This window comes from Acartia tonsa, chromosome 10 (assembly GCF_053477335.1).
Source record: "Acartia tonsa isolate MP-2025a chromosome 10, ASM5347733v1, whole genome shotgun sequence".
Lineage (NCBI taxonomy): Eukaryota > Metazoa > Arthropoda > Copepoda > Calanoida > Acartiidae > Acartia > Acartia tonsa.
The window spans coordinates 34,581,271-34,593,564 of NC_137269.1; the positions used below are offsets into that span (position 1 = coordinate 34,581,271).

The window sequence follows — 12,294 nt, forward strand, 5'->3', positions numbered from 1 at the left end:
TGACCGATAAAGTTGAGAGTAACCCCAACACGAAATAAAATTTTGTATTGCATGTTTTTTAATGTTTCGGTCGTATTTTCTGTGTATGGTGAATTAAAGTTCAAGTTATTTTTTTTAGTGGGGAGTCTACCCTTCTCTTTCAGTTTTAGTTTCAAGAAAAAAGTAAAAAAAGTTGGGGTAATAATCAGTTCTTCTAGGGGGTGATTTCTCTTAGTAAATGCGATTCAATCTATGAATTATATATAAATAGTAATCTTTAATCTTAAGGGTGTATAAAAATAGGATATCTAAGTAAATACCTTGTCTATGGTTAATGATAAGTTGACCAGCCACAGCCGCGGTTAATGAGAGTACAAAGAGAATGAAGTAGAAGGTGGAATCCAAAGCCTCGGCCTCTACGCTCATCTCTTCTAAATAAAAATACGTATAATTATATAGAGTAGTTACGCTACCAATATGGTTTAACATTAAATTATTCCTACAGAATTCAAATGACCGTCAGAGCATTACAGACAGACCGACGGAACAAATGAATTATTTTCTGGATCCTCTTTGGTATAAAGAATCTTCAAACAAAAATTCAATGTATTTTTAATAGCAGCCGAGACAATCACGTTTTTCCTAAAACAAAGCTAAAAGTCACAGACGAATATTTAGAGCTATAGAGTAGCTTTGCTATTAGAAATCTACAAGTTAAAATAATTTTCTTCAGATTTCATATCCCTGCGAATTTGCTTTTCTCCAATTTAATTATTCAGATGATGCACACAGCTAAATCCAGGGAGGGAGGTGACAATGGTTCTAAATTTAATCTACGTCCTCTCTTCCCTCGAGTAGAATTATTTTTTTCCACTGTATAATTGGTTGGGATATCAATTTAGATAATTTATTTAAACTAGCAGGGTCTACAAAAAGGGAAATTTGGGATGCCATAATTGGAGGTAGACAAATCCTATCATCCATTGCCATATCACTGATTTTTTTGGCAATTCAGAACCAAATCTAATATTACTGCCATGTTTATGTAATAATTCAGAAAAGTGCATTTTAACTGTCGTCCCTATTAATAGAAATGCAAGATTAAAATTTTTTCTTTGCAATTAAATGTATGAAAAATGTGATATTTTGTATACAGAAGGTAACTTATGGCACTCATCCCTATCTAGACTGAACATTACAATCTCCTCGTTTCTTACTACTTATTTTAATCTTCAATCAAGATTTAATAATAGTTTTGCACTGCATCTATGACATGCAGTGTAATTTACAGTACAATGTCCCATCCCTCCCTAAGAATCTCAATATTTTTTTATGTTTGTCTGATACCTTATGGACTAAAATCTTTTATATTTTTATCCAATTAGAAAAAATACCAATTTTTTGTTCTTTTTTTTACAGAAAAAAAACATTATACCTAACTTGTTTAATGATATTCTTAAAACATATTTTGGATCATAGAAAAAAAACGAAGTAGAAGGTTTCGTTGTATTTCCACAAAATGTGGGTTTAAAACTATGGCGCTTCTACCTAATTCCTTTCCAATTTGGATCAATTTATCAGCTAGCACTATGATTCCAGGCCTTATGTAATTCCTATATGTGTCAAATATGTATTAAATGTTTAATGTTCAGAAGGATTTTGTTTCACAAGAGACATTCGAACAACATTTGGTTACATTTAAAGGTGCCAAAATGTGAAATAATTTCGTAAGTTACAGATTTATAAAACTTGTTAAAGCCCTGTAACATTGAAGCATTTGAAAACATTCGGTAAATTGTGATTGAAAACAAGGATGACAACATCCATAAGTAGCGAAGCACAAAAAATCGTGGATGGAAATACGTAAAAGTAGATTTAAAGTGTATTTATTAAAATCAAGAATAGATTTATTGGAGAAAATAAACACGAAACCTTGTTTTATTTTTAATGATGACGACAGTCAAAGTAGATTACATAAAAGATTCTCATAACAATGGGAAAAATTATTTTGATACTGATATCCCCATAAAGTTTGAAAATGGGACCAAAAACACCAAATATATGGGGAAATATGTAAAACATATAGCCAAAAACCTGATAAAAGACAGTCTGACCGCCATGGTTGTTATCTTTAAACGACGGGAAATTTAATTTTGATATAGGTATATAACTGAAAAAATTTTCAAAATCGGACCATAAACACTAGGCCGACTCAAGATGCAAAATTTTTTGGCGCGCTATTTTATCCCATTCTATTCATAAATATAAGACTATTGATACCTTTAAAAGTGTTCTCAGACTATTTTTTCAGCAATATGTCAAATTCGAATTTCATTAAAAAGGGGAAGGTTCCCCCCTGGGGGTGAAATTTTTTTTTCTTTCAAACCATGGCTTTATACACCTTCTTGAATTCGTCTTGAAGAGTACATTAAGAATCAAAAAACTTTTTTTAAAAATATTGATCCCAGAAAAAGTTATCCTCAAATAACCGTCAAAATCACCTGATTTTGCTAAAATGGCCAAAATTGTTAGTTTTTTGAGAATAGCTCTTGCTATGATCAAAATATTTTAAAATCGTTTTTTGATCCTTAATGTACTCTTCAAGACGAATTCAGAAAGGTGTATAAAGCCATGGTTTGAAAGAAAAAAAAATTTCACCCCCAGGGGGGAACCTTCCCCTTTTTTATGAAAATCGAATTTGACATATTGCTGAAAAAAAGCTACCAGAACACTTTTTTTGGTATCACTGGTCTTTATATCATAAAAGGAATGGGTTGAAATAGCGCGCCCATTGAATTTCAAAAAAAGTGGTAATTCTGAGTCGGTCTAATAAACACTGAAGATATGGAGAATAATGTGAAAAATACAAAAATAGCCTAAAACCTGCAAAAAGGCAGTCTGGCCGTCATGGTTGTTTTCTTTAAACGACGGGAAATTTAATTCTTATATCTATAACTGAAAAATTTTGAAAATTGGACCATAAACACTGAAGATATGGTGAAAATGTGAAAAATACAAAAATAGCATAAAACCTGCAAAATGGCAGTGTGGCCGTCATGGTTGTTTTCTGCAAATGACAGGAAATTTAATTTTGATATCAATAACTGAAAAAATTTTCAAAATCGGACCATAAACACTGAAGATATGGAGAAAAATGTTTTTTTAGCCCGTGCCTTCGGCACCATGGGGCTAAAACACTGGTTTTAATCTTATAATTGTACATTCTATATCCGCGGAAAGCCGTTTATAATACGATGAAAGAAATAACTATTCTATTTTCATGTTTCTAATGTAAAATCTCTTTTATAGATACATATAAAATAAGTTAAGTACAGGTGTGTACCTGTAAACTTGTCCTAACCGTGCACATATGTTTCCTTCCTTTATACCCGTACCTCAACTAGTTTCTACACAGGGATAAACAAGGGGGTAATAAGTCAGATTTGATAACATTACATTACATAAAGAGAAACCTTTCTTCAATCAAATATTACTTCATCTGTTTGGGCAAAAAATGTCAAATTTAACAATGTTGATATAATGGAACTAAACGAGCATGGACTAAACACCATTGCATCAATTCTTGATTTCATCAAAATACAGCACAAAGTTTTATATCGGCCATTGTTAAATTCTGCAATTAAAGAAAATCTTACTGAGAAACCAGTTTTATTAAAACTACAAAAAGTGGTGGAAAATATGTGTAGTGGTTTTGAATTTAATAACTTAATTTGTTTAACTGAATCAAAACAAAATTTTTTTTACCCCCCCCCCCCCCCAAAAAATGTTTACCTCGTGGGTAAAATTTTCTTGGGGGGGGAAGGGGGGTAATTACCCCACCTGAAATCTGTTGGCAGGGGTAAATTTAGTTTACCCCCCTAAAATTTAATATTTAGTATTAAAAATGCAAAAAAAAATTTTATGAGAGATTTTTTATTTGGGGGGGGGGGGGTATTTACCCCCCCAAAATTGTTTGAGGGGGGTAAATATCCCCTCCTAAATGGTTGGGGGTGCCTACGGCAAACCCAGGGTAGGGGTAATTTTTAAATGGGGGGGGGGGTAAATGAAAAAATCGTTTGGGGGGGGGTAATCGCCCTATTACCCCCGACCCCCCCTTGGACGTCTATGGGTGGGGTGGGGGGGGGGGGGGGTTGCTTGATCGGCACTTTGAGGAAAAGCACACTTTTTTGTTTAAATTACGTTTAAAATGTTATTTCAAATTTTAAATCTCCGGACAACATTTACAAATTCATCTAAAATATTAGTGAAAGTGTTCAAGAAATATCCCTTTACCTTTTAATTGTATAGCCTGCACATTTCCAATGTTTATCTGACATGCAAACCTTAAACTTGAGACCCGCCCCGTGACTACACAGTTCAACTATAATGTTGGTTCCTTTACAAGGGTTTACACATACTTTTTATTTGGGTGGTTAAAAGATCTCTTTAATTGCATGAAACACTGGTTTGTGATTTCTATGAAAGCTTTGTTGGGTTCCAGTGAATCTTTTGGTCGTTTATAAAAGTTGCTGAAATATCTTTTGTGAATACTATATGCTATTTTCCTGCTCTTCCTATGTACAATACAGAGCCACTAAATGCTAGGGACGAATTAGCTAGTTATAATAACAACTATAATTATTCTGTATAATCATTTTTATAAAATAAGTAATTTTGTGAAAGGGGTGATAAATCCTCTATGCAGAGAGAACTCACTAATAGTTTTGCAATAGTACTAAACAGCTTCTTCAAATTATGCAGAAACAAGTTGTTTTTTGTTGGCTATCTAAAGTATTGCAAAATAGAATACAATATAAGCAAATCAATTCAACTTATTCTATAGATAATGCAAACTAATAATTAGGAATAGCTGTAAAATTTTGTTTTTAATTTTTTTATAAAGTTGCATGAAGTACATTTCAAAAAATGATTTCAAGCATAAGTTACAAGCATACCATCAAACCATATGATAAAGGGTTGATCTACTATGTCTATTCAATTAAAACCCTCTACTAAAACTAGATTTTTTTTATTTTTATAGGAGTGTCCTAATGAAAAAAATTGGAATTATAAAATCTTTACCTTTTTTTACTAAAACTAATGTTTAATTTTAAGCGGATTTTATACAACAGCATGGCAATCAAAGCCCTTTGAAAAATTTAACCTCTAACTATTCTCCCACTGCATTGCATTGGCGCATTTAGCTTCGTGAGATGCTAAAATAGGAAAGAAAACTTCAAAGGTCACTACAAAAGGAGCACAAAAAAAGAGTGGGAGAACTTTATAATTAATAGGTCAGAATTTTGATCATGATGATGTCAACATAAAATTGTCTTTAAAAAAATTCTGCTTGTGGGCAGTTCTTTTTTTAAACTTAAAAAACCATTGTCTGCAATCTTGGAATTTTTTTGTTTACAAATAAAGCACAATTTTTAGGAGATGCCGCGATTTCTCTTGATTTCTCGATGGTGAAATACAAATTTTGCCCCCAAACGACAGCTGAAAAAGGCAATTTAATAAAGGTTGCGGTATTTTGCCCCCCAAATAAATTTTCGAATTAATTTGCTTGTTGGTTATACCTTATTCCTGCTAACCATTGAACCAATTGAGTTCCTCAATTAAGAAAGAGGATTGTTTTAGGCTATTCTATTTTTAAAATTATAGGTTTGTAACGGTTTTAGGCCAACTTTTTTAAAATCCTGCATAAATGTGGTGAGGTATACTTTTTTCTATAAAAATAAACAATTTTAAGATGTTAATACATCCGGTTATAAAACTTATAATCTCGAAAACCATCTCAATGGACCGATTTGACTTATCATTTTTTATGCGTATGAAAAACTGAGAACATTTTTACTTAATAAGCGCAATTAACTACAATAACAAATAACTTTATGGATATTACGCAAAAAAATGGCCCTTTTCCTTATTATAGTTCGGTGTTAAACAACCTCCTACACTAAATATTACATGAAAAAAAAATGGCAAGGAATAGATCCCCCCCACCCTCCCATTTGAATTTAATATTTGAAAATTTGTTTAAAATGTTAAAATAAACATGATAGTCATCTAATGCAGTTAGGGCCAAGTGCCAAGATATTACACTTTTAACCATTTTATATTAATAGAATTATTTTAGAGTGCAAAAAAGTGCAAAGATTGAAACAAAAAAAAAAGACAGTTTTAACCGGCCCAAATTAACGATACGGATGCAGGTACTCACTGACCCTAAATGTAGAAAAGCTTTACTTTTAAAAACAAAACCAAAATCAAATTGTCGTTTTACAAACTTTTTGTTGAAAACATTTACGATATGCTTTTATTACAAAACGATCTAAACGATCATGTAAGCCGTCGTTTTAGAAGTCCTTACTTTTTATCTTATTTTTTTTTACAACTAGCGGCTACGCCCCTAGAAGCCTCTAGAGGCACTTAAGGTAGGAGAGGGAAAAGTCGACCTTATCCCATTTTAAAAATGAGTTTCAAAAGAGTAAAAAAAAGTGAAATGAAGACACCCTCCCCAAAAATAGTTTAAAACCTTCCCAGGACCTATAAAAAGCTTCGCTGTAAAGGAGAACAATATCGGTTCAGTGGTTAGCGAGATCCTTCGGGATAGACAAAAAACGCTTACTACTTTATATAATAGGATAAAACTTAATTGTTTTGGGTCGTTCTAACTTAACTCTATATGTGTTGACATCGTCAATATTCTATCAATTTCCATTTTAGAAAGGTAAATATCTCGTCATCAATTTTTCCCATCAGCGGCTTGAAAGATCATTTTTCTAACAAATTCCCGCTTCAGTAGGGGGTAAAAAATAGAGAGAGAAAAACTCAGGGTCATAAAGAATGGACATTTTAGAAAATATTTTTTCTTTATAATATTCTATCAATAAAAGCTAAAAAATCTGCTGTTTAGTGGCATTCTTGAATGGATATAGAATATAAGTTGATATTGTGACAGGGGAAAAAATGTCGTCAATTATTTAGTTTGCTGTCATGAAACTCATTTATTAATCAGTTCATCCACCCAGCAGAAGGTAAGGGGATGAAAAGAGAGTTGTAGTTATTTTAGCCCGCTGGATGTTTCACTTTATAAAAGAACATGAAAATCTGGTGTAACATATATGTAATAATATATCCATTTATTCTTAAGATAATATTTTCTGCTTGGTTTTTATGTTTAGTTTCATAACAGATTAAACAATGAAAAAGATAACGTGGGGTGGAGGTTTCTCAAGGTACCAATACGATGCCTCCTTAAAATTTTAATGTTTTTCCCCATTTACTTATCCCTGTGACAATAAGAAAGAGAGAGAGTTTGATGGTGAGAGAGGGAAAAATAATGCAGAGAATTTGCACTTTATTTATGCGAATATGTCATGATATATTAATGGTGGAGAATTATGACTGAATTTTAGAATGCAATATTATTTTACTACGTCCTAAACCAACAGCAAGGTCAAAAGGGACATTGAACCACGATTTTGTAGGATATTTTTTTCCAAATATCCTTTCTAGGGACTTCAGAATTGTTTACAGTCCAAAAGTGTAAATTTTTCAAATCTTGATATTTCTTAGGTAGGTACAAAACTTTGAAATAAATATCAATACAATTTAATTCTTTAATCATCAAATTCATTATTTTTGTCCACACTTTTGTGTTCAAACTTAAGATTAGGGCCAAATTTATGATTAACATAATGAGAATTATCAGCGAAATGATTCTGCCTTTGCAGTCGACAGTAAAATCAAGTAAACGTACATTAAAAAAAAAATTTGGGAGGGTACCAACACCTTTTTTTGAATTTTTCTTTTAAAACATAATAATGAGAGGGGAAGGGGGGGAGGTTAAACTTTCCTGCACCCCAAGTACCCCTAAAGGCCTCTAAGGGCATAGTCGCTAGTAAATTTTGATTTAGTACTGATTATACAAATTTACAAGAATAAAATATACATAATGGCGTTTATCCGCCTAAGAAGGTTTTTTTCTAATCCAAGCAACATTCTATTAAAAAATATCTTTTTTTTAATTTGCTTTGTAGGAATCAACTGATTTTCAATGGTACAACATAAAAATTTAATATGTTTTGGTGCATCCAGTAAAGGTGGAAGTTATGCTACATTTATTTCAACTATAACTCAAAGGAAATGGCTTCTAGAATCTGATTTAGATTTAATGTTCATTTCTTTCTATTTATGTAATTTTTTGTGTGAATTTTTTACACGCCTACTTAAAAGATAAATAAATAAAAGTAAAAAATTATTTATATGTACATTTTATCTTTTAAGCTTTAGTTAGATGGCTATTTTTCCGTAATTACTAGGTAATATGAAGTAAAAGACATAAATTATGATAAAAAACGAATTACTCTCAAAATAAATGATATAACGTCATACATTGAAGAAGTGACTTTATTGATATTTATGGCCCATGCATTTTTCAGAAAACTTTTTAAAAGCATATTCATGTTCTGTTGAACATTCAGCTTGAACACAAAGACAAAAATCCTTTGAAATATGCAATAATGTTAATATTTTTGACATATCTATTATATATAAGTAATATTTCTTTGGATGATTGATACTGTCTGAACTTTTGTACTTACCTCCCAACTATATCAGACAACTAACCTATTCATTTTACGACCTGTAGTCCTATACATTTTCCTCGTTCTTACTTTTTATATCGCTCATTTGAAATTTGAAGAAAAATCCTAGGTATAAAATTTATTAGAGTAGCACTGAGAAAAAAGGCATTATCCGTTATTGAAATTTCAAATTTTGCCAACTGTCATGTTGAAATTCAGTAATGCACCACTTGTTTTGGTTGGGTTTCTTTGTGTTTAGGTATGGTTACAAAAAGTGTCTTATTCACCTCCCTTCTTTACCTACTCTTTTAACAATTCTATTGTTATTAATATGTGATAATTTTTACCTGGAATTGAACCTGGAAGATCTTGTATAATATCCTGGTCTGTGGGTTGGATGTTAAGGCCAGGGGGTTCAGTTGTAGGATCTGTGCTTTCAGCAGAGGTACCACCAGAAGGAGTTACAGTTTCATCTTAAAATGTTAATTAAAAATGCATCAATTGTTTTGTTATGGTGTTGACTTTGGAGTGATACGGAGATCTAAAGGAAGCTATTATGATTATGTACATAAAAATTTTTAATGGAAAATTTTTGGGTAAGTATAAAGAGGTAAGACAATCTAAACCAAAGTATCTAAATAAAAAGGCAGATCTAATTGATGATGATAAATCATACCTATTCTTTTAAAATAAAGATTCCTCAAATATAAATGAATATTTATTTAAAAGAAATTAATTTGCTTTCAAGTGTACTTACACATGCTTGGAAAACAAATAATTGAACACTTTACAACAAAAATTTGTTTCGTTAATAAATTCATGTAAACAAACTTTTTAAAAGAAGTTGACAAAGTATTATTGAACAGTAGTGGCAGTACAACATAACCCTATTATTTCTTTATTTGATAAGATCATTATGTGGCCTATACACTCATTACAGTAGACTAAATTATTGTCATATTTTTAGCTAGTGGCTATGCCCTTACATCCACTAGAACATCTTAAATTATAGAGAAAATACCTAGCCAAAAACCTACCCAGAAAAAAACCCAAGCTATATTTTATAAAATAGTTTAACTTAGGTTAGGTTAATTATAGTAAGTTTAAGTAAAAGAAACACCCTGTCCCGATTTTGTATTGGGTCTTTGAAATCAGCTAATAGAGTCGGAAATATAACACAGTCAAGTCCCTATTGAACAAACAGTTTGCGAACAGACAAAAAGGGTCTAAGCCACTTCGGACAGATAGTTGTCTGGAATATACTTCTATACTTATGCATTAATGTAGGAAGGTATACTTTCGATGGAGGCTAGTCATAAGAAATCATCATATTTTTGTTCTCTTTGTCTCCTTTGAGATTATGTAGTAATTTCAACTAGGATGGACGAGAGAGTTTGTCGTCCTCTGATCCTTTATCTTTAAACTAGCGGCTACGCCCCTAGAGACCTCTAGAGGCACTTGAGAACGGTGTAGGTGAATTCTATTACCCAAATTTTATTTTAAATTTAAGAAAAAGTAAAAATCTTTTTTTTGTGTGTAAGGGAGAACCATATCGGTTCAGTTTAACGAGATCATTCGGTACAAACAATTTAGAGGGGGAATGATTTAGTTGACTGATGTTAATACTGAAGGATTATACCAAGATTCTTAGAATTCAATTATTACTTTTGTTGAGATTATAAAATCTACCTGCACTGGTAGATTCAGGAATTGCATCAGTTAAGTTAATTCCACCTCCTGATCCGGAACCTCCACTCCTGATAAAAATTAAAATACAAAATTAGTTTCAATGTTACCCTAGAGTTTGTCCCATTGAGGGTTTGTCCAGTAGTTAGTTTATCCCCTAGATGATTTGTCTCCATAAAACGTTTGTTGGTATACAATTAACATAAAATATAAATATCTTCTTTTAAAAATGTATTAGGCACAAAGTCCAATTTAATTCGTGTTGGAAACATCTCACAAAAATATTTCTGTTGCCAATTTTAATTCACAAAAAAAGTGTAATTGTATATTTCGAAATAATCGATTCCAGCATCATTTTACCGTGAGGAATAGAAAATCTAAAGTTTTGATCAACAATAAAATTTCAAATTACCTGAGCCCCATAAGTGCATAGAAAAGCGTGGGCAGAAGTTCCACAATGCCCAACAGAAAACCAAACAATAGAATGTTGAAAACGTTGGCAAGAAATACTGGAGGAATATAGTACGGTATCTGAAAATGTGAATTATTTTAATTATTAGTTTTAGCAGGGAGGGAGAGGGCATTAGACTGTATTTAAGCTGGTTCCAAAAGGAATATAAACACAATATCTCAATTATGGCTTGGATAGAAAATTTGGGAGACTTTTATCAAATTGAGTTGTACAAACGATCAGTGACCAAACTTCTCAACCAATAGTTTGCAGAATGTAAGGTTTTGTTTTTCGTTATTAGGGATATAATTTAATACCTATTCTTGGGTTCAAACAAAAAACTGCCATCTGTTTGTTGTAAAATAAAATTGTCAAAATTAAAAATTATACCTTAACATAATAGGATTCTTTGTATAAAATCAATGTGAAGATTCTAAATGACTAAAGGGGTAGTTTCACGAAATGCATTTGAACTTAATTTAGTGAACCGCATATTTTATCCTGGTTAAATGGTTAAACTACATTTATATGGCAAATATTTGAAAGAATTTCAATTTTCTACCACGTAGTTTTTAAAATATCAAGACTTGAAAATCGTCTTTTTAAATTGCATATATCACAAAAAGACAATTTTCAAGTCTTGATATCTTAAAAACTACGTAGTAGAAAATTGAATTTATTTCAAATATATGCTATATAAATGTAGTTTAACCCATTAACTAGGAAAAAATATGCAGTTCACTAAATTAAGTTCAAATGCATTTCGTGAAACTACCCCTTTACGAATAAAGCGATACACAATAGACGCCACACTGAGATACGATCAGTCGCACCGTCCATAATGGTTAAACAGATTCGCATTTAATATGTGTATACCTGTAAGAGAACTGTGCGCATGTATTCAGCTTGATTATTTTCATCAACAAAAATTGTGTTGCCACCTGTTTTTGGTTTGTTTTTGGCATTCATCTAAAACTAATTTTTTGTCAGATGCTAAAGATCTCGGATATTGCAATTCTTTATTGGTTGTAATTTTCAGGTAAGCTGTACAGCATCATGAGGAAGGGGGGGGGGGGGGGGGGTTAAAATCCACATATTGAAAATATTTACCTGATTTATAAAAACTTACGGCTTTGGAGAAAATTAAGAAGCGACAAAATTTTAAGAGTTTTAAAACCTTTGAGGTTGGTGAAGTTATTAACCCTAGTTTACAACCCCTTTCCCCCAAATCCCGCCCAACTTGGACGTCAGTGTCAAAAAAGACTTAATTTTTGGATGAAACTAAGGGGGAAGTAAATTAAGAATATTAAATAGAGGCAATAGATGGTCCTTTTTTAAAAGAAAGCTATGAATAGTCTAAATGCCATTTAAACAATGCCTAGAGGTCTGCCACGTAGAAGATTACGCCAGCCAGGAGTCCAAGGCAAGGGGTAAGAAAACACAGGAGTTGACCGCTCAAATTTCTTTCGTCTAAACATCAATATATTACATATTTTTTCTCATTAAAACGTTGTTATTACTACCAAGACAATGCCTTAAGTACGCTTAAAATTAAGATTTGTTTTTTTTCTTTCTCGAATTGTTTAC

At 31.7% G+C, this 12,294-nt stretch overlaps 1 protein-coding gene across 1 annotated transcript in view; it reads right to left on the minus strand.

Annotated features, from left to right (window-relative positions):
- Positions 1 to 12,294, minus strand: part of LOC145329957 (uncharacterized) — a 41,322-nt gene that overhangs the window by 24,434 nt on the left and 4,594 nt on the right. The window contains exons 10-15 of the mRNA XM_080174448.1: positions 12,086 to 12,177; positions 11,584 to 11,648; positions 10,669 to 10,787; positions 10,260 to 10,327; positions 8,918 to 9,043; positions 300 to 410 (exon numbers count right to left, since the gene is read on the minus strand). Coding sequence (XP_080030574.1) covers positions 300 to 410; positions 8,918 to 9,043; positions 10,260 to 10,327; positions 10,669 to 10,787; positions 11,584 to 11,648; positions 12,086 to 12,177 — 581 coding nt within the window. The remainder of the gene's footprint in view (positions 1 to 299; positions 411 to 8,917; positions 9,044 to 10,259; positions 10,328 to 10,668; positions 10,788 to 11,583; positions 11,649 to 12,085; positions 12,178 to 12,294) is intronic.